This window comes from Vigna unguiculata, chromosome 3 (genome assembly GCF_037176805.1).
Source record: "Vigna unguiculata cultivar grain cowpea cultivar isolate G323 ecotype 2 chromosome 3, ASM3717680v1, whole genome shotgun sequence".
NCBI lineage: Eukaryota > Viridiplantae > Streptophyta > Magnoliopsida > Fabales > Fabaceae > Vigna > Vigna unguiculata.
In genome coordinates, this window is record NC_140794.1 from 769,031 (window position 1) to 790,416 (window position 21,386).

At 37.0% G+C, this 21,386-nt stretch overlaps 4 protein-coding genes across 4 annotated transcripts; 1 reads left to right on the top strand and 3 right to left on the bottom strand.

The window, feature by feature from the left end:
- The first annotated feature begins 4,226 nt into the window (after positions 1-4,226).
- LOC114179300 (Mitochondrial transcription termination factor family protein) lies at positions 4,227-5,975 on the top strand. The gene has a single exon (XM_028065589.2). It carries the CDS (start codon positions 4,293-4,295, stop codon positions 5,775-5,777), a length of 1,485 nt encoding a protein of 494 aa, XP_027921390.1. The 5' UTR covers positions 4,227-4,292; the 3' UTR covers positions 5,778-5,975.
- A 1,611-nt stretch (positions 5,976-7,586) lies between these two features.
- On the bottom strand, positions 7,587-12,166 carry LOC114177929 (microtubule-associated protein 70-2-like). The gene is made up of 11 exons (XM_028063535.2): positions 11,686-12,166; positions 11,504-11,589; positions 10,844-10,909; positions 10,586-10,756; positions 10,292-10,462; positions 10,044-10,199; positions 9,796-9,942; positions 9,595-9,666; positions 8,978-9,508; positions 8,698-8,891; positions 7,587-8,098 (listed from the first exon to the last, which is right to left on the bottom strand). The coding sequence occupies exons 1-11, from the start codon at positions 11,900-11,902 to the stop codon at positions 8,059-8,061; spliced, it is 1,851 nt and encodes a 616-aa protein (XP_027919336.1). The 5' UTR covers positions 11,903-12,166; the 3' UTR covers positions 7,587-8,058.
- Positions 12,167-13,672: 1,506 nt separating this feature from the next.
- Positions 13,673-15,841, bottom strand: LOC114179856 (uncharacterized). The gene is made up of 2 exons (XM_028066336.2): positions 15,061-15,841; positions 13,673-14,126 (listed from the first exon to the last, which is right to left on the bottom strand). Exons 1-2 carry the CDS (start codon positions 15,718-15,720, stop codon positions 13,968-13,970), a joined length of 819 nt encoding a protein of 272 aa, XP_027922137.1. The 5' UTR covers positions 15,721-15,841; the 3' UTR covers positions 13,673-13,967.
- Positions 15,842-16,770: 929 nt separating this feature from the next.
- On the bottom strand, positions 16,771-20,631 carry LOC114179945 (E3 ubiquitin protein ligase RIE1-like). Its single transcript, XM_028066458.2, has 5 exons — positions 19,907-20,631; positions 18,457-18,576; positions 17,712-17,844; positions 17,464-17,622; positions 16,771-17,222 (listed from the first exon to the last, which is right to left on the bottom strand). The coding sequence occupies exons 1-5, from the start codon at positions 20,368-20,370 to the stop codon at positions 17,061-17,063; spliced, it is 1,038 nt and encodes a 345-aa protein (XP_027922259.1). The 5' UTR covers positions 20,371-20,631; the 3' UTR covers positions 16,771-17,060.
- Between the last annotated feature and the right edge of the window lie 755 nt (positions 20,632-21,386).

Below are 21,386 nucleotides of genomic sequence, written 5' to 3' on the forward strand. Positions count from 1 at the left end.
GTTGGTCCTGATGGCCACCATTGATGAGCAAATCAACAAGGAGGTTGCATGGTTCTTGGATTCCGGGTGTTCGAATCACATGTGTGGTGATAAGAATGCTTTCATGGAATTGGTTAATGAAGCCAAGCATTTTATCAAATGTGGCAATAACTCTCGAATGACAGTTGTTGGCACAGGAAGTGTCAGATTAACTTTTAATGGTACTGCTTTTCTGATACGAAATGTCTACTATGTCCCTGAACTTCACAAAAATTTGTTAAGTATTGGGCAGCTGCAGGAACGAGGACTTTCCATTCTCATAAAAAATGGAAAATGTAGTATTTATCACCAATCCAAAGGTCTGATTGTTCAAACAACCATGACCTCAAATCGCATGTTCATTCTATTTGATGAAGGTTGCACCACACCATCTCCCATTGATGATTGCCTGCATACTACTGCTGATACCACTAACCTCTGGCATCAAAGGTTTGGACATCTACACTACAAAGGCTTGAAGACCCTACAAACACATAATATGGTGCTTGGTCTACCCACACTTGACTCCACGGGTATTGTATGTTCTGATTGTTTCACTGGCAAACAACATCGCACTTCGATTCCTAAAACAAGCAAATGGCATGCCAGCACCATCTTAGAGCTCATACATGCAGACATCTGTGGACCCATAGAACCCATCTCTAACAGTGGAAAGAGGTATTTCTTCAGCCTTATTGATGACTATAGTAGTAAGGGTTGGGTGTATTTACTGTCTGAGAAATCTGAAGCTTTGGACTATTTCAAGTTATATAAAAACATGGTTGAAAAGGAGACCGGGGCGCTCATCAAGTGTCTCCGAACAGATCGAGGGGGGGAGTTTAATTCTCTTGCTTTCAGATCATTTTGTGATGAAAATGGTATCAAACGGCAGCTTACCACAGCGTACACGCCACAACAAAACGGAGTAGCGGAACGCAAAAATAGAACCGTTATGAATATGGTACGATGTATGTTGTCCGCAAGGAGGGTTCCTAAAACCTTTTGGCCTGAAGCAGTTAATTGGGCATTCTATTTGCTGAATCGTTGTCCCACACATGCAGTAAAATATGTCACACCACAAGAAGCTTGGAGTGGGATCAAACCTTCTATCAAACACCTTCGGATTTGGGGATGCCTAGCTCACGTTCACATACCAGATGCAAAACGAGGTAAACTTGATGATAAAAGTTTCCCTTGTATCATGCTAGGTGTTAGTGATGAATCCAAAGGTTACCGCTTATTTGATCCCAAAGTCAAAAGAATTGTAGTTAGCAAAGATGTCCTATTTGAAGAAGAAAAAGGATGGGATTGGGGTACAAATTATAAAGAGCAACTTGAAACTGAATTGGTGTGGAGTGATGATGAACTCCATAGTGACGACGGTGAACAACAACAACACAATGATGGAATTCAACTTGAAGACAATACACTTGAAGACAACACAGAACTTGAAGAAGTTGGTGAAACCAGTGCAGTTCCAAGAAGAGAGCGACTACAACCAACTTGGATGCAAGATTATGTCAGTGGCGCAGGTTTAAGTGAAGAAGAAGAAGGAGAAGAGGCAACTGCCTACATGGTCCAAAATGTCATCAATGATGATCCGGTTCAGTTTGAAGAAGCAATCAAACATGAAAAATGGAGGAAAGCCATGGACAGTGAAATGCAATCAATTGAAAAGAATCACACTTGGGAGCTAACGGATCTACCGGTTGGAGCAAGAACAATTGGAGTGAAGTGGATTTACAAAACAAAGCTAAATGAAATGGGTGAAGTTGATAAATACAAAGCAAGGTTAGTAGTCAAAGGCTATTCACAACAACATGGAATTGATTTCTCTGAAGTATTTGCACCGGTTGCACGGATGGACACGGTAAGATTGATTGTGGCTCTTGCTGCATGCAAAGGGTGGGACATCTTTCAACTAGATGTTAAATCTGCCTTCCTGTATGGAGAGTTGAATGAAGAGGTTTATGTAGATCAACCAAAGGGATATGTGAAAAGGGGAAGGGAGCACATGGTTTACAAACTACACAAAGCTTTGTACGGTCTAAAACAAGCACCAAGAGCTTGGTTTAGCCGTATAGAAGCACACTTCTTGCAGAATGGATTTCAAAAATGCCCAAGTGAGCAAACCTTATTTATCAAAAAGGGCGTTGAGAAGAATTTTTTAATTGTCAGCATCTACGTTGATGACTTGATTTATACCGGTAATGATGTGAGTATGATGACTAATTTTAAGAAGTGTATGTCACATGCTTTTGATATGACAGATTTAGGAAAGATGAGGTTTTTCCTTGGAATTGAAGTCTTACAAAAACCAGAAGGAATCTTTTTGTGTCAGCAAAAATATGCCAATGACGTCCTGAAAAGGTTTGCAATGTTTGAAAGCAAACCTGTGAAGAGTCCAATTGTCTCAGGCAGCAAGGTTAACAAAGATGTTAACGGTATGCTTGTGGATGATATCAACTTTAAACAAATTGTGGGTAGCTTAATGTACCTAACGGCTACAAGACCAGATATTATGTTCAGTGTAAGCTTAATTAGTAGGTACCTGTCCAGACCAACTGAATTACATCTGCAAGCAGCAAAAAGAATTCTGCGCTACCTAAAAGGGACTACCAGCTATGGAATATTCTACAAGAAAGGAGAGGAGGCAAATCTACTCGCTTTCACAGATTCTGATTATGCAGGTGATGAGGATGATTCAAAAAGTACATCTGGATATGTATTCTTATTTAGTTCAGGAGCTGTATCATGGATGTCAAAGAAGCAACCAATTGTTACTCTTTCAAGCACAGAGGCAGAATTTGTGGCTGCTGCAGGTTGTGCCTGCCAAGCTATATGGATGAAAAGGGTATTGAGATTTTTAACTAATTCTCAAAACAGCACCAGAATTATGTGTGATAATAGTTCAACCATTAAACTTTCAAAAAATCCTGTTATGCATGGAAGAAGCAAGCATATTAGAGTGCGGTTCCATTTCTTGCGGGATCTTGTGAAAGACAAAGAAGTTGAGATGTTGTACTGTGAAAGTCAGGAACAAGTTGCAGACCTAATGACTAAAGCCTTGAAATTTGAAGCTTTTGAGAAGCATAGGAAGAAAATGGGAATGATTGATCTTGCTGAAATAAACTAACTGCATATTGCAGTCAGTTTAAGGGAGGGAATGAAACGGTTTTTTATTATTTGTTATATCAGTTTAATAATTCCCTGGTCTGTAGGGATATTTCCTATTTTGTAGGCACAACGTGTGCAGTCTATTATGCATTATTTGTTTTTGTTTTTGGCTATATAATAGCCTGAGTTTAATAAAATGGGCATCGAGTTCCTGCACCAATATATTCTATATTCTATTTGCTTACAATATATATATATATATATATATGTTTTTCTTAGTTGGACATGTTAGTATGTTATATCAAATGCATCTATTAAAAAAAAAACTTAATATACTTATTCCAGTCCAGCTAATACAACAAGTTGATATAGGTTGAAAATCACATTCAAATATCAATGATTACTATTTATACCCTGTATAAATCTTATCCTACCCCTCGTAGAAATATTTTTATGGAAAGGGTAAGTTGAAGGCTTTTAGTTACTGTATCTTCACAATTTCTTTGTCCATCCCTCAAATTTTGAATTGACCATTTTATTGTTAGGAAGGGTGGTGAGATTATATATTTCGAAAGTTTTACAGAACATTTTTTCTTTTTGAGATTTTCAAAATAAAATTTTCGAACACAATTTTTCGAAGGCGATTTTCAGAATAAAAATTTTAAAACGTATAAAAAATGTTTCGGAATAAAATTTTTTAAATCAGATTTTCAAGAAAAAGAAAATCTTTCTGAAATTCTTAAATGTTTTCCGAAATAAGTTTGTTGAAATAAATGAAATATGTTCTGGAAAAAAAAATTCAAAACTAGTTTTTTTTTTTTGCATTTTCTTTTCGTTTTTTCTTTCTTTTTCTGTAGTTTTTTTTTTTGTCTTTTTATTTTTACCTTTAAGGTGACGGTGCGGTGAAATGTGGTGTGATACTATGAGGAAGAATATTTAAGTCTTGTGCTAGTATTATGAGTGTACAGTTAGTAACTATTTGGTGCAGAAAGCAATAGTCTAAAAAAAATAAAAAAACCAAAAAAGGCCCAAGAGAACGGGTCTCCAAGCCCATTTTCTACGTGCGTGTCTCTTGAAACGCAATGCAACGCAACGAAACCACCATAGTAGAGTTCGTTTGAGCTTCATTTCCTTTCCACAGCCTGGGACCTCAATCAATGGTGACAAGAAGAAAGCTCCTGAATTTGTTATCAGCCCTAAACGTTTCTGACCTACTTCCTCATCACGCCAATGCAATTATCCGTTTTTCCAAACCCCCCAAAACCCTTAGGGTTTATTACGGAACCCAATCATCCAAACTCCCCGAATACGAGATGCCATCGGTGACATGGGGCGTGATCCAAGGTCGCAAGGAGAAGCTCGTTTCGCGAGTAATCATCTTCGACTACCTCAAGGGTTTGGGAATCATCCCGGACGAGTTGCACGACCTCGAACTTCCCTCCACCGTCGACGTCATGCGCGAGCGTGTCGAGTTTCTCCAAAAATTAGGTCTAACAGTCGACGATATCAACAATTACCCTTTGATCTTAGGTTGCAGTGTCAGAAAAAACATGATTCCCGTGTTGGGGTACTTAGAGAAAATTGGGATTGCAAGGCCCAAGCTTGGGGAGTTCGTTAAGAATTACCCGCAGGTGTTGCATGCTAGTGTCATCGTTGAGCTTGCTCCTGTTGTTAAGTTCCTCAGGGGCCTTGATGTGGAGAAAGATGATATTGGGTATGTGTTGCAGAAGTACCCTGAACTTCTTGGGTTCAAGCTTGAGGGTACTATGAGCACTTCGGTGGCTTATCTTGTTAGTATTGGAGTGAACCCTAGAGATATTGGTCCAATGGTTACTCAGTATCCTTATTTGTTAGGGATGAGAGTTGGGACTGTGATCAAGCCCATGATTGATTACTTGGTCGATTTAGGGTTGCCGAAGAAGGTTTTGGCTAGGATGTTGGAGAAGAGAGCTTACATTCTTGGCTATGATCTTGAGGAAACTGTGAAACCCAATGTGGAATGTTTGATTAGTTTTGGTGTTAGAAGGGAGTGTTTGGCTTCGGTTATTGCTCAATATCCGCAGATTCTTGGGCTGCCTCTGAAGGCTAAGTTGTCCACTCAGCAGTACTTTTTCAGTTTGAAGCTTAAGGTTGATCCTGAAGGGTTTGCACGGGTGGTGGAGAACATGCCTCAGGTAGTGAGCCTGAACCAGCACGTGATTATGAAGCCCCTTGAGTTCCTCCTTGGAAGGACTGTAACAGAGGAGGATGTGGCTAGAATGGTGATCAAGTGTCCTCAGTTGGTGGCATTGAGAGTTGAGCTGATGAAAAACAGCTATTACTTCTTTAAGAGTGAGATGGGGAGACCCTTGAAAGAGCTTGTGGAATTCCCGGAGTACTTTACTTACAGTTTGGAGTCTAGAATCAAACCCAGATACCAGAGGCTCAAGAGTAAGGGGATAAGGTGTTCGTTGAATTGGATGCTGAATTGTAGTGACCAGAGGTTTGAAGAGAGGTTGCAGGGTCATTACATTGAAACTGAAAGTGTAGGTCCCGGATTCTGTATGGGAGGGAAATTGGAGCTACCGGGGAATGACATAATGTCAGATGACGAAGCTGAGATTGATGATGAAATACTATACAGAAGAACTGTTTCTCTATAGCTCCACTATTTTTTTATTTTTCTGGGGTTGGTGAAACCATTCCAAAGTATAATTGTTATCAATTAGAGGACTAGTTTAATCTGTTTTGTCCCCATTTGTATTGCCAATAGATGACATATCACTTTCTCTATTCATTCGTTTGCTGTAATATCTTTGGAGGCAATAGTGAAGTCTGAAACCCTGATATTTCGCCCTGAATATCCATGTAAATTATGTTGTTTGTTTCCTTCGTGATCTAGTGATAAACTAATAGTGCCATTAAGGCAGAATTTTGAACACTACTTTATCTGTTATTGATATTTGTGGAAACACGGTGGATCATATAAAAGCGATAGGGATTTATCTTTGTTTTCTTGTAAATCCTTATTCCAATTCTTTACTACTTCCCCTAATAACCAGTGATTGATTTCTTTTATATATTACTGATCGAGGTCTTTTTAAGAAACGAAGTGTCAATAATTGCATTTGAATTGCTTTCACTTCAGTCGGTTCTTAGATCTTCGAGCTCAGAGGTGGCAACCTTTCGATGTTAGGGTGGGCTCTAGGCACAAAAGAAACCACTACTAAATTGTGTGGTTGAATAATTTTATCGGATGGAATTTTAATCATGTGATTTTTTACATTTCAGCTCATTTATTTGTTCATTTTTTAGTCATTTTATCTTTTCCCTGACATTACATTGTTATGAAATTAATCATAAATATCTTCCAAATTTCAAACACGCTAAATAGGTCATATAGAAAACATAACATTCAAACTATGCAATAGTGGCTTGAAGAGGACAAAATATTACTTCGTCATTTATGTCAAATGTTGCTCATTTGCAAAAATAGTCGATTGATTTACGGGATTGATTCGAATTGAAGATAAATAAATTTGAAAGCTTGACCAATTTAAAGTGGAAATAATAATATAATCAATTCAAATTAATTGGTTTTGTTAATCCAATAACACCCGGACTAACAATCCACACTTAATCTTCGCAAGCGTGAACTAGCAATACCTTACATACGAAGCAATTTAGCCAATTGATTATATATTTTAATTCTTTTAATTTTATGTTTTTCCATCTTTAAATGAAAATTTAAATGTCATGGATGTCACCATTTTTTGTACCAGTGCCTTTTACCGTTGAAATGTAAATAAATTTTAATAAAGGAAACTGAATAAACTACGGGCACATAGACGACACGCTCTCATCCAATAAAAAAATTGACATCAATGATAATTGTTTTCTTTTCAAACGATACTTGCCGTATGAGCTATGCCTCCCTTGAACTTTTACTCAGTGGTGTAGAATTTCTCTGTCGACAAAATTACACTCTTCAAGTTACATAAAGTATATTATCCTAAGAAATGTATATATAATAATAATAATAAAAAAAATACTACTACTAATAACAATAATAATTTAATCCCTTCTAATGCAAAAGGGATCTCTTAAAATTGGTTTCTTTTATGACTTTTAATAATTTTCACTAGTTTAAAATCCACGTAATAAAATTCACAACTCCAAAATTTAAAATAAAATATCAGTCAATAATAGAAGTATTCAATATATAATTTCAATTACCTAACCTAAAAGTTGTTGGCAAGACTATCCAAGTACTATCATGAAGCTAAAATATAACATTATGATCTCAAGAGGAGAAGAATCTTCATATAGATAATCTAGTTATAAAGACAGAATGTCGTACTTCATCCTTCTTAGTGATAAGAGGGGGATCATAAGTGCAAGCGCTATGGGTTACCAAAATTTAACAACAGAGAAATGAAAGGCAGCACTTCGTGCTTCACACAAACACGAACTTATAATCAACTTGAAACTATTAATGTATTTCACAACCAAATAAGCTTAGATCTTGATCTGATTACAAAGATATTAACAAACCTGAGATGAGAGGGCACAATCACACTATCTGCGTATTACAAATATCAACTGCAAAAAGGAGAAAGGGGGGATATAAAGCTACCTATACAACCACACAGCCACCCAAAGAAAAGCTGAAGGTTAGCTCCAAGTTAATTTTCTTCCTTTGCCTGGCTTCTTAGCCGATCTCTCTCTAAGCAGGAAATACACGACTCTATGTCAGACGCATACCGATTCTCAAACTCTCTTCTCACCATCAATCCATGGCCAATAACATAAACAATGGTCGTCGGAATGCGTTACAATCTTATAATCAATTGGGGGGAAAAGATAAAAGTAAAAATAAACAAAGAAGGGTAGAGGAACGATGCTATGAAAGTTCAATCCTTAGTGCCTCTTCGGGAGACATTGTCATTGGGTGCTGCGTGTTAATCCTCCCCGTGCCACATTTCTGAGCAAATGTAACATGTCACCCAAGTTAACGGGGAAATCATTAAGTCAAGCATATACAATTTGAAAATTCAATCACCAAATTCAGGAATTTCTGCAAGTTCAAGAATTGTTGACAAAAAATCAACAAAATAAATCCTATACCGACGGGGATTTTAACAATTACATACAAACGTAGTTTAAGAAACGAAAACAGGGCAAACGAATAATGTAATTTTAGAGAAAATATTCTCTCACATATTAGAGGATAATATCGATAAATATTCTAAAAATCACGTGTATTCACTGAAGATCCGAAACAAAATCGGATAGATCATTTAAGTAAATAATGCCATGGCAATGTAAAATATGTATCACATATGCAACGAGATACAAAATACAAGTTATGATCAATAGCAATGATCTTCCTTTTCCAGAAAATTGATGTAAAATTTTTCAACACAAATCACTAGGGTTGCATGTGTCAAAATGCCTAGATATTGTTCAGTTACCATAACAGGGTGAAAACAAAATTATCCATTAGGTTAACCGTAAAAATGGTACATGATGTAAACCTAAAATCTGGCAAATCAATAAATAGAAGGGGAAAAAAAAAGGTACCTTCCAGAAACAAGCTGATGCTGAGCACTGTTCACAGGACCCTTTACATTACTGAAACGCTTTGCTCTGCTCTCTTGTTCTTTCTCCACACGCATTGCAGCTACCTCCTTCTCCATGACCGCTACTTCTCTTCTCATCTTCTTAGCCTCAACTTCCATGGCTTTGGTCAGTGTATCTACTTTCTTTGCTAGCATCTGACAAATAATACCATTGCAAATTAGCTAAGATTATAATATCAACTACTAATCTAATATTAATCCCAAATCAAATAAATACTAACTTCAATGGCATCATCTTTATCTTTTAGGCTTTGATCTTTCTCATGACCAGCTTTCCTCAAGGCTAAGACCTCTTTCTGCAGCAAATCATACAAAACCCCAGAAACACTATCCTCCGTATCGACTGTTGGGAAGTCATTTGGCTTATCATCTGAATTTCCTTTCCAATTATCATTTTCTTCCCGGTGTTTGGTTCCTTCAGAAGACTGATTGAATGAATAACTTGGAGGTTTTCCATTTAGAAGAATTTTACTCCTTTCTAATGACCTTGTGCCGCCATCAAATGATTTAGATGTGCCTTTAGCATGCTTCAAAACTGTGCTTGAAGATACAGAAGACCTAAGTTGAATGGATGGTGATCTTTTCAGAAACCCATTAGATGTTAGTTTAGAGATGTTATCAGCCCCACCAAGGGATTGTCGTCGAGAAGGCCCATTGCTAATACATCTTCCCTCTGAGGTGCCGCGATTAATACTGTTAGAAGTTTCTCTCAAACTCTCCTGTAGCACTTTAAGCCTTAATTGATATTTTTCCTGAAAATTGTAAAAGGTTTACCTTGAGTAACGGCAGAAGTAATCTCCTAAGCTAATACATGGGGGCTGTAAAACCAGATTATTACTTTTAACTGTGCTTCAGACTTTGCAGTGCGCTCAGTTATAGCAAGCTTGTCTCGAAGTTGCTGCATCTCTCCCTACAAGAATGTAGTTTGGTAAAAATAAATTGAAACCGCATTGAAGGGAAACAAAATTGAGGAAGATTTTAGGTATCTATTATTTAAAGAAAAAAGCTTAAATCAAAAGGAATCATAAATAATATTCACCTGCAAGAATCGTCGTTCTTCAAGCCATTGTTTTACAGGCATCACTTTGTCATTAGCATCCTTCCATTCATTAGCAACCACTACAGCTACTCTGTTTGCTGTTACCTTGGCACGAGCTAACTCCCGGTCAAGTGTTTTTCTTTCTTCCTATGTAGTGTCAAAATAGGCAAATGCAGCAATTAGCATGCTTTAAGTTATGATTGAGTAAACAAAGAAGAAGAGTATAGTTAATATAGTTAACTCATTACATTCATTTCTTGAACTTTCCGCTGATAATCTCTCACAGCATTGGCAGCCGCACCACCCGCAAGTACAGCCTCTTCTAGTTCCCTCACGGTTTGGGTAAGCTTTTCAACCTCTGCCACCTTCAGTCTATGCATTTTGTCCAAAATTTTATTTTCTTCCTGGAAGAGGATATGATGACACCAAATGTAAGAAATTAAATTATTACCGCTGGCATAATTGGAGAAGAAACATAGTACAAAATTGCAAATACCTGGCAAATCTCAATCTGTTTAATTAGCTCTTGATTTTTATTTTGGAGATCATCCACCATGGAGGCCTTAGCCAAGGCAATCTGAACAGTCTTCTCAGCTTCAAGAAGTGCTGCTTCTTTAGATTTGGTAAGACGATCTAAAGCTTTGTTATCATCTTGAAGTTTAGCAATCTGCAAGGAACAAGTTCAAGAAAGCAATGACATAAATCACCCATGACAGGCCAGCTTCAGTTGCCTTCATCAGTTTCTTCTCATGGGAATCGCATTCAAAGTAGAAGAACAAAATAACAGTACCTCTTGCCGGGCAAGCTTAAGTTCAGCTTCTAGAGGAGCAAGAATGGCCTCTATAGGAGGCATGTCATCATCCTTCTGAGCAGCATGGACCCTTCGAAGAGTGGCTTCAGCAGCAAACTGAGCTGCCATCGATGCTTTCTTGTCATCATTGATTTTCTTTATTTCAAGATTCTGCAAGAAATATCCAGTTTAGTAAACACATCATGTAACCTAAAAAATTTAGTCCTCACTAAGGTTGATAGAGTGTTCAAGTAATACTTTGCTTTCTAGAAGAGACTCTGTTAACTTCAGCTTCCCTTCAACCTTTGACAACTCTTCAGTAAGCTACAGAACAACGAAAAAAAATACAGAAAATAAAGTTATATTTCAAGTTGACGTTAAGTGATGACTCTATACATTAAGAAACAGCAGCAACACGAATAAATGAAAGCATGGCACATTAACAAGTTCTCATGTGACCATGCACTAAAAATAGTTGAAGTAATTACAAAACCACGTTAAAATACAACACGGGCGAAGTAGCCCCACTCACTAAATCAGCCAAAGCATAATTACTTGCACAAACACATGAAACAGAAAAACTGGAAGAATGACTATTGAACAATAAATATACGCACAGTAAACACCAAAAGCAAACTCGAATCAATACACCATTCACCAAGAAACAAAAACGGGAACATACAGAGTACTTTGTATAATTTTTTTTTTTTTTTTGCTAAGTAATAAAATCAGTGAGCAAAGAAACATTGTCCAGTGCAAAAGTTGAAAAATAAAAAATAAATAAATAAAGAAATTAGTAATGAAGTTTCCATATTCTTAAGTCCTAATTATAACAGTAACAGCAATGATCATATCAGAAACTTGTAATTGATTCAATTTAACTTCAATAATACAACGAAGCAAAAATTAGAAGGTGACCTCTTCAACGGCTTTTTCTCTGAGCCGTTCGGAGAACCTCAAGGCTTTGATCTCCGCTTGCGCTTCCGACAATTCCCTGTCCTTATCTGCAAACACGACGCAACACAAGCGAGTCACCATTAGTCAACAAGGCGAAGCAAAATCAGGCCAAAAACTCGCCAGATCGAGTCGCATTTTCGCACCTCTAACTTCATTCTCCAACCGATTGAGCTCCACCTTGACCGGATCCGAACCGTGCAACAGGTTCATGAACTCGTCCGCGTCGAGGCTCTGCCTCATCGAAGGCGCGCGCCTCCGCGACGAGCCTTTCCCCTCCTTGAACGATCCGGACACCGCCAACGGCGCAACCGGCGTGGCCACAGTCGCCTCCGTTCCAACCTCCCCGGAAACCTCCGCCATGGCCGATCTAAGCGATGCCGTAAGCAGTCACATCCACTTGTTCGTAGCTCCGTGGATCCCTAGGCGCGCAGTGCGAGAAACAGCAAGAGTCGCAGAGAAAATGCAGGTCTGAGAAGGAGACGGTGATTTTAGAGAGAGAGTTGCTGAGATAGATGGTTTCATAGTCTGTGCTTGTTTCTCTCTCTAGATTGTGATTTTAAATCTGGGCTTTGTTTTCCCCTTTTTTTCTTTTTTTGCTTTTTTTTAATTGTTGTTCTGTGTGTGTGTTGCAGTGAGAGTGATAGTGAGATTAAATAAATCTGAGTAATCAGTGAGTGTATAGCTGGCTGTTATGGTTAAGCAGACCAATACTGAGTGAGTGACAGGGAAACACAGTAAACCCTTTCTCATCATCTTATGTTAATCGCTCTAGTAAAGCCCAAGCCATGGTAGCGTAATGCGCACTCCATGCATTGCAATTGCAAGTTAAAACCATCTTGGATTGGATATGCGTACGATAGCCGGTGGGACCCAGAACCAGCTTAGCTGGTAAACGTGTTGTGTTTGGACAAACAAACTCACAAGTGACTGCCATTAACATTAACTAACACATATATTATGACGTTTTAAGTTTTGAAGAGATGTATCAACTTATTGGATTCATAACCATAAATAAAACACATGAAAATAAGTTAGCATTCACAACAACGATAACGTTAGCATATATATGTTTTGAATATCTATCTACAAATCATTCAAACATCATATTTTTACCAACATCCGAGAACTAAATTAAACTATTAATAGTTATGAGATAATTTAATATGGTTCCTAATCTTTTAATAATCAGTAATATAATTCGTTGATCATAGAATCCGTTGATTTGTAAATTATGTCTGTCTTTACAGTGAAATAAAAATGTTTTGATCTTAAAATTTTCTGGCGGTGTTGGTATGCGCATTGTGGATGGATTTCAATTTCAAATGTCTTCTGCACATTCATTCCTTCCGTAAATGAAAAATCAAAAAGCTTTTGATATTTTTCAAGTAGCCAAGTTTTCTCCACATTGTGTAGTTTAACTTGCTCGTGACACTGTAGGTGGTAAACTTGAGATTCTATCGGAAAACCTGTGGTTTAGAAAATTGGTCCACACTACACTGTGGCGTGCAGCAACAGCGTGTGAAGTTGATCTTTCTGCAGGAGAATATGCTCGCCCTCCAAAATCTTTAAAATTGTATTAGCGATAGAAGTGAGTGTGTTGTTGAGGGTGTGTCTTAAAGCACTTTTGATTCATAAGGTGTGTGTCTGCTCCCAGACTTGTTCACATGGAGGGTCCTTCCCACCATGTTTGACAGTGGCACCTCAAATATAATGGGACCAGGGCCACAACTTGAGGGGGAATGAGAGCATAGTAGTTTCGCTTGAACAACAACACAAAGCAGAGTGACTCGCACCGTTATCAATTCGCTAATTTCACTGAAGAAAGGTCATAATCGATTGTGGGGTCTAAGCAAGTTTCTTTCCAATATTCATGCCCGTAATGTGACAACTTACCTCACAAAACACAACTATGCAACCGGTTTAATTCTTAACTAGGGTCACTAGACTTCAATCAACTTCAATAACCAGACAGCTAACAAAATCACATCAGCGTGTAAACATTTGATTGGTAGTGTAGGTCACTGAGTATTGAATTAAAATACATCAATAATTTCCTCCAAATTAACAATAGAACCTTCTCACATGGGCGTAGGCAAACATGTTCATATGGCTACGCTTAGCGATAAAAAATGACAACCAAATACAACTAATAAATCGTATTAATTTCAAAGATACGTTTAACCAATCTCATGGGAACTTAAACCCAGAACACACTTTCTTTTCTTTCAATTATAATCTGTCATTAAGTTACGACAGTGTGAAAAATTAATAGATCCATAAGATTTCGGCATTTGAAAAAAGGTCAAAACCATTAAACTCAATAATAAAGGAAATAACAAAAACTCTGCAAAACATATAACTACTGGGTCCTAGCAATACTTAGAACACTCATCAACAGATAACTTCAAAATTGCTAGCTCAAGCATCAAGCCTCGACTCTTTCCTCTTCCAGGATGAGGGCCTTTCCTGTTGGCTTTGCCAATAGATCTGTGTATTCTTGGAATGGTGATTTAGAGAAGCGAGTCTCCTTCCAGAATTCGGGTGTTAGAAAACCGTAGGTTTTAAGCAGACAATCAAAAGTGGCCTGTAAAAAGATAAGAGGCATTAGAAAAACTGATTAAAAATAAATAACTAAGACTCAGATATCATCCATATTTACTTATTGGTTATTCAATATTTCAAAATTCATACAAATGATTTAAAAAACTGAAAATGGTGTTACTAAATTGGATGGGGATAGATACAATAAAAACAAAATACTACCCCACTTCAAAAAACTTATAATAACCCATTCAGGGAAAACAATGGGAAAGGTAAAATTAATTATAGTTCTCTACTTAGTTCAATCTACAAAAAAGCTTACTGAAGAGATTTTACATATTAGCTTACTCATAAACTAAACATAAAATATAAAATAATTCACTTAAGTTTTCTCCTATTATTTCCTATACGTAAAAGTACTCATTGAGTTCATCAAAAAGACTGACTAAATTTTACACTGAACTCATTTCTTCTAAAGCAATTTATAGTACTAAATTAGACAACCAGAATTAATCATAAGGCAACCTAGCGCGTAATAGAATAAAACTAAATTATATAGTATGTCCATGCAACCAAGGTATGTAAGATTATAAACAATTATAAGAGTTGATCCGATAAGCAAAACACAATAACAACCAATACAATAATTAAGCATTAACGATGGCATCATCAAGTTACAGAAAAATATGGACATATAGTTGAAATACTAAAACCCTACAAATGCAATGAACATGGCAAATGTTTCTAAAAGGAGCATGACATAAATTGCTCGTAAAATTTAAACAGCATCAACCGAACGAACAAACTCAAAATCATTAATAAGGCTAAAACAACAAAATTAATCAAAACAAAAACAAAATGAATAAAACTTGAGAGAACTCGTTAAAAACCATTGTAAATAATCGTTATCAAGCATTATCCAATAAACGAAACAATCAATAGACAATAAAATAAATATTACACGGGTAAGGGTTAACCTTGACGAAGTTTCCGAGGGTTTTGGTTGAACCTCTGGAGGAGGTGAAAACATCATCGATTCCGGCGAACTGCAATACCTTTTTGGGGACCCTGGCAGCGACGATACCGGACCCACGAGGGGCAGGGACCATGCGGACTGTGACGGAACCACACTTTCCGGTGACCTTGCATGGAACGGTGTGGGGCTTTCCAATCTTGTTTCCCCAATACCCTCTCCTGACGGGAATAACAGAGAGCTTAGCCAAGATAATGGCGCCACGAATGGCGGTGGCAACTTCCTTACTGCACTTGACACCGAGACCGACGTGGCCATTACCGTCTCCAACGACGACGAAGGCCTTGAAGCGCGTACGCTGACCGGCGCGAGTCTGTTTCTGGACAGGCATGATCTTCATGACCTCGTCTTTGAGAGTAGGACCAACGAGGGTGTCAATTATTTGGTGCTCCTTAATTGGGAGTGAGTGCAGGTAGATCTGTTCCAGGCTTCGGATTTTACCATCCTTTACGAGGCGTCCAAGTTTCGTTACAGGGACCCATTTTTCCTCCTCGTCGCGGCGCCCCGAGGCCCTGCGGCGTCCGCCGCGGCCCCTATCTCCGCGGCCGCGGCCGCCGAAGCCACGACCGAATCCACCACGGTCTCCGCCTCCACGTTCGGCCATGTTGTTTGTTGCGTATGAGAGAGGGAAGGGGAAGGAGTGAGGGTGTAACTGCGCTTTTGATAAATGGGAGAAGGGTGTCTCAGTAGGGTTTCTGGTTCGAGTGTTGTTGTTCTATATATCTAAGTATGTAATGAAAGGGTCAGAGTAGGGTTTTCGTTTTGCTTGCTGTGGTCTCCGGGTTTGGTGAAACCCGTGTAGGGTTTGGGTAATGGGCTGGCCCAACTATTTAAGGGCTTATTATTTGACAAAACAATTGAAGAATACTACTTATAGGCACACACAACTAAGGTTTGGTTAAAAAAAAACACATTAACAAGTTTAGTACACTAACATGTTCACTTATAAGCATTTCATTTCGTAGAAGCATTGAATCCAATAATATTATTCTTATGCAAATTAGCTTTTCTTTATAACTATCAATACACGATAGACAGTCATAAAATTTTATGACACAATCTATTAAATCTAATGAACTAAACTCCTTTAAAACTCGATTAATTTTAAATAAGAGAAACATAGAAGCATAATCCTTAAAAATAAATTACGTTTACCCAATTATTTAGTAAAGCCCAACAGTGAAATTTGTAATTAATTTTATAAAAAAAATATGGCTGTATCTGATTTAAATACATCTCAGCTGTATTTCCAATGAACAAAAAACATTTGTACGTAAGTTGTGAGAGATATTGTTCACTCACCGCCCTTAGTCATGGCACACACTGAACACGAAAATTTTTCAAATATCAAGGTTTGGTTTGCGACATTTAGTGTAGCTCGAACAAATTATTAAAAGAGATATGTTGACAAACCTGGGATTTGTTTAAAAAAATTAGATGTAATAAAAAGTAAATTTGTAATTAAATGATGTCAAAAAATTAGTGAAATAATAATATTAAAGGTTGTTAAGTACGTGTAAAAAAGAAAGTGAATTATCAACACATGAAGGTCCTAGTTAAAATAAATCAATCATCTTCCTTAAACCAAAAAACACAGAAAAATTCATAAATAAGCTCATGAAATAAGTTGGAAGTTAGACTGACACACTTTCCATTGTTAAATTTTCAAATGACTAATAAAGGACAAATTAGGGTAAAATGAAATATTTAAACTTATTCAATACAGTTACTTGATCTCTCTAAGCAGCTTTCCTTCTTACCTATATGTTCTCTACACAAGCAATTAAGCAAAACAATGACAAATAAAACGTGCAAATTGGAAGAAGTTACATTCTTTGATGTCTTGATATTATCTACATATACACATCAGCAGTAGAAAACCATGATCTATTTTATAGTTAACCTCTGCTTAAAATCATATTTTTGATCGTCTTTAGTATTCTGTCACACCTGTTCATTTCCCTTCAGAATATTGAACTTGCAAAGAGGACAAGTTGCATTCATCTTTAGCCATTTCACTATGCATGTAGAATGGAAATGATGGTTACACGGAAGAACATGAAGTTCTGCTCCATCCTCATAAGAAGAGATGCATATACAGCATTCCTGAAAAGAAAAAAAAAAAGATTTATTACTTTCACAAATCTTTTGAATGTTATGTTATTATCACACTGCACAAATTAGAGCTTTTTCCTTTTTCGAACAACCATAAGTTGACACAGAGAACTTATGAAACTACAGCATGAATCTTTATATGCAGTGATCAATATAGAAAATCAAATAGCCATCTTGCAGAAGTGATAAACTACTTAAGGCTGAAAAATTAATTCAGTCCAGTAAAACGTACTGCATCATCAGGTGAAAGTATTCGTTCATTCGCGGAGTAGCCACCGATGGTCTCCACAGGAATCATTGATCCACCTCCCTTACTAGGTGTTTCCTCATTGCATAACATTTGATATTTGTATCTCGGAAGTACACTGAGATCCGATTCTGATGCACCTTCCTATAGTCTCATGAAAGGAGGCAATGAGATTGGAAGCCAACAAATACTCGAATGTCAATATTTATGATTAAAAAGAAAGAAACACGTACCTGTCCTGCAACAGCATAGAGAATAGCAATAATACAGGGTAAACAACAACAGAGGGCAATTCCAATCAAGCATGCCAACACAACACAAAAGATGGCAAAAAAGACATCAAATGCAAGAAAGACAACAGCCAACCTGTACATACAAATCCAAAGAAAAAGAAAATTAATATCAACGTTATTACACCTAATTCATCATGTAATCCATCAATTTTTGTCAGTAAAATAAAAGCAATATAACAAACAAAATTAATCAAAAAAACTCTTTTGTAATGATTTTTTTTTAAGAAAGATTATTTGGCATTTGCTTTGGTCTATATTTCGCGTTTTAAACATTGTGGACTATTTTCCACACACAAAAAAAAAAGAGTTATTCAATTCATTTCTCATATATTAGGATAGATTAAGTCATTGGATCGGAAAAAGGCCACAACTTTATGCATTACTAGTATAAGCATGGATATTACTAGTTTTCATAAGTAAATTTAAAATAAACATATCATTCTTTGAAAAAAATAAATAAATAGGAGAATCTTCAGTAAACTTTTGTAAACATACCTCTTTTTGCAGGAAAAATATTCTTATACATGTATGTACATTATTAATTTTGCAGGAAAAATATTGTTATACATGTATGTACATTATTAATGCAAGAGCGCATATTGTTTTTATGCACCTCCGTGCCAAACTTAAAAGTTAAAATACAAGCATTATTCTTGAAAGTCAGTTTAAATAAAGCCAAACTTACCAGTACAAACGTGGAGCATCTTGCAGAAGAATATCACCACCAGAGACAACCCAGTAAAAGCCCACCATCCACCAAAGTAACGAAACCATGGTATTCAATGATGCACATCGTTTTGTGAATCTGGGTTTTAGGTAATCAAAATCAGTATACCAAGTCAAACACAATATAAAAATGCATATCATAATAAACCAAACAGCATGCAACTCCATAGCAGATTAAAATCAATAGAGCAGCACGGCCCCCCAACACAGTAAAAGATTAACTTTCTTTACCCACAGTGAAAGGATATAATCCGACAGTTAGTCCTCGCATTACATAAATTGAAGCACAGTATCTATACCATAATATCAGTAGAAGGGTTCCAATGACTAAATCTTAATGACACTTGGAATCCTTTCACTAATCATATACACAAACCATAATCCCTAAAAATATCATAATGCTTTCACCAACACATTATCTATAACTACAATATTCCAGTATCACCTAAGTCACCTTAACTTTTGAAGCAACTAAATCCAGCAAGAACTTGGTTCACATACCGCGATAGAAAAATAGAGGGCTTCATTAGGTATTCAAATTAGCAACATGTCTCAGTATTCCTCATTAGTACTGCTATCCAAATAAAACCCCAAGACTCATACAATTGAAGTTTTAACCATGATTAACGCATAGATATTTACAGTTTCAATAAAAGAATTAGCACATGCAAACTGTCCCCATACAAGGATTTTACAATACAAGGAAAATGTCCCTATACAACAAAAGGAACATACTAAAGGTTTCACTGTACAAGGGAAAGGTACCAAGACGGTTACACACTAACAAAATTCTAGATTCCTTGTTGAAGTACATGTAAGATTGTAAGATGCAGAAACTAATAGCCACGAGTAAATGATTTTCTTTAAGGTAGAAGACGGGCTATAATGCAAAGGTAAAGTTACGTCCTAATAACCGGTTGGTCGTGGACTCCAATCTTGACAGCCTCTTTGATATGCAAGAAGAAGACTACTTACAATTACCCTCCCTCGTATGTTCGCTACGCAAGAAGCCTCTCGCACCAGGGTGATACATTAGTTTTTTAGCAAGTTTAGGTATGTTGTGTTAAAAGAACTCACCAAGGTCAAGACAAACCTCACATTGACAAAGATAGATATTCACCGTCATTGTCCTCGGCAGCAACATTCAAACTCGATCTCTAATAGGATATGAGTTCTATTCTAACCAATTGGACCAACCTTCCTAGGCATAATTGGGTATACGTACAGATAGAACTGTTAATTGAAATACGGCAAAACTATTCATAATTACACAAAACCTAACATGAAGAAAATCTATGCTAATATACACAAAACTATATTAATTGAACCCCGTGAAAACTGAAAACTAACAAATTGGCGTGTTTATAATTGAAATTCAGCAGTTGAATTGAAATGAAAATTGAACGCACCCAGTGGAAGAGGAACTCCCCGAGGTTCCAGCATCCTCCTCGTCGCTGTCGTTGACGTCATCGTATTCGAGGTGGCCGCTAGACTCCTCGTCCCTGGGCGCGTCGCTCCTCCTCCGGTACTCGACCCACACGAGCGCCACGTGGAGGAGGCACTGCAGGGCGTAGCCGCAGATCCACAACCGGATCGGCGTGTTGGGGTTCTCCTTGACGGTGCAGGCGAGCATCACCGCCGAGACCACCACGAAGGCCATGTTCCACGTCATGTCGAGCGCCACCACCGGCTTCGAGTACGTCCAGTCGGCGCGGCGCTCGTCGAGCTCACGGGCGGCGGTCTCCCGGACGACAGCGGAATGGCCGCGGCGTCCGAGAAGGAGTGCGAGGATGGGGAGACGGCCCGTGGCGGCATCGGGACGCGGGATAAGCAGCGGCGCGTGGGGCTGAGGGGCTGAGTTTGGCGATGACATGATGATTGATGGCTAGAGAGAGAAAAACATAACTGAAAGTTGAAACGCAGAAGAAAAAACGGGTAATACAGAGGGAAACGTTTCTTGATTTTCTTGTTTCTTGTTCTTGTTGTTCAAGTATATTAGTTGCGTTGAATTTTGAATGATTATGGTTTTGGTCGTTGAATTAAGAAAATTGGCCAAAATTGTAATGTTTAGGTGCCAGGAAGAAGATGAGATGAGGGGAACAGTTCAGAACACAGTGCCAATAATATTCTTGGCTTTGGATGCGTCTTCTATCTTCTTCCTGCTTTCATTAGGTTTAAATTTTAAAAACAAGTATTTTACTGTACCTAAAATTAATATTGTTTACAAACTAATTTTATACACACAAAGTTAGCTTGAAAATTGTTTTATTAAAAACACTTTCAATTTTAATCTACCAAAATAAGCATATATATATATATATATATATATATATTATAAATTTATGTTTCAATGAATTATTTTATGAATATAGTAATTATGTATTACGTGTATGCTTCAAAAAAATTTTAATTTATACAAAAGTTGTGACATTTAACAACTGTTGTTATTTGGTAGTTAACAGCAACATATTTTATTTTATTTTACCTCCTTTATTTTTTGACTGGAGTAGAGGTTGCGGAAAAAACTTTTACTTCAAACACGTTTTAAAACTTTTATTTACACAATCATATTTTAACTTTTTTTTTATTCAATTTTAACGTATAAGTTTAATCACCATTGAATTATTATATTACATTACTAAAAATTTTAATATACATAATTAAATGATGATTAAAATAATAAATTAAAAATGGATAAAAAAATTATCTTTTTATTTTTGGACGATAAAGGTATTTAATGTTTTTGGGTTGCAATGGTGCTGTTCGATGGTTCGTTGGAAGTTTTGCATTGGTCGTCGAGGCGGGTGATTTGTGGTGTCGGAAGGAAATTGTTTCTCCTTATGTTGAATTTGAAGAATAAAATGGATAACAATATATAAAAGATTTTTT

Excerpts from the sequence above, each read along its gene's own strand:
- LOC114179300 (XM_028065589.2), top strand. The coding sequence starts at position 4,293 with ATGGTGACAAGAAGAAAGCTCCTGAATTTGTTATCAGCCCTAAACGTT.
- LOC114177929 (XM_028063535.2), bottom strand. The coding sequence starts at position 11,902 with ATGGCGGAGGTTTCCGGGGAGGTTGGAACGGAGGCGACTGTGGCCACG. Across the intron at positions 10,757-10,843 it reads AGTCTCTTCTAGAAAGCAAA|AATCTTGAAATAAAGAAAAT; the intron begins GTATTACTTGAA and ends TATTTCTTGCAG. Across the intron at positions 9,509-9,594 it reads AGTCTGAAGCACAGTTAAAA|GAAAAATATCAATTAAGGCT; the intron begins GTAATAATCTGG and ends TACAATTTTCAG.
- LOC114179856 (XM_028066336.2), bottom strand. The coding sequence starts at position 15,720 with ATGGCCGAACGTGGAGGCGGAGACCGTGGTGGATTCGGTCGTGGCTTC. Across the intron at positions 14,127-15,060 it reads CCCTCGGAAACTTCGTCAAG|GCCACTTTTGATTGTCTGCT; the intron begins GTTAACCCTTAC and ends ATCTTTTTACAG.
- LOC114179945 (XM_028066458.2), bottom strand. The coding sequence starts at position 20,370 with ATGTCATCGCCAAACTCAGCCCCTCAGCCCCACGCGCCGCTGCTTATC. Across the intron at positions 18,577-19,906 it reads GGGAGTTCCTCTTCCACTGG|ATTCACAAAACGATGTGCAT; the intron begins GTGCGTTCAATT and ends CCTAAAACCCAG. Across the intron at positions 17,623-17,711 it reads TCTATGCTGTTGCAGGACAG|GAAGGTGCATCAGAATCGGA; the intron begins GTACGTGTTTCT and ends ATGAGACTATAG.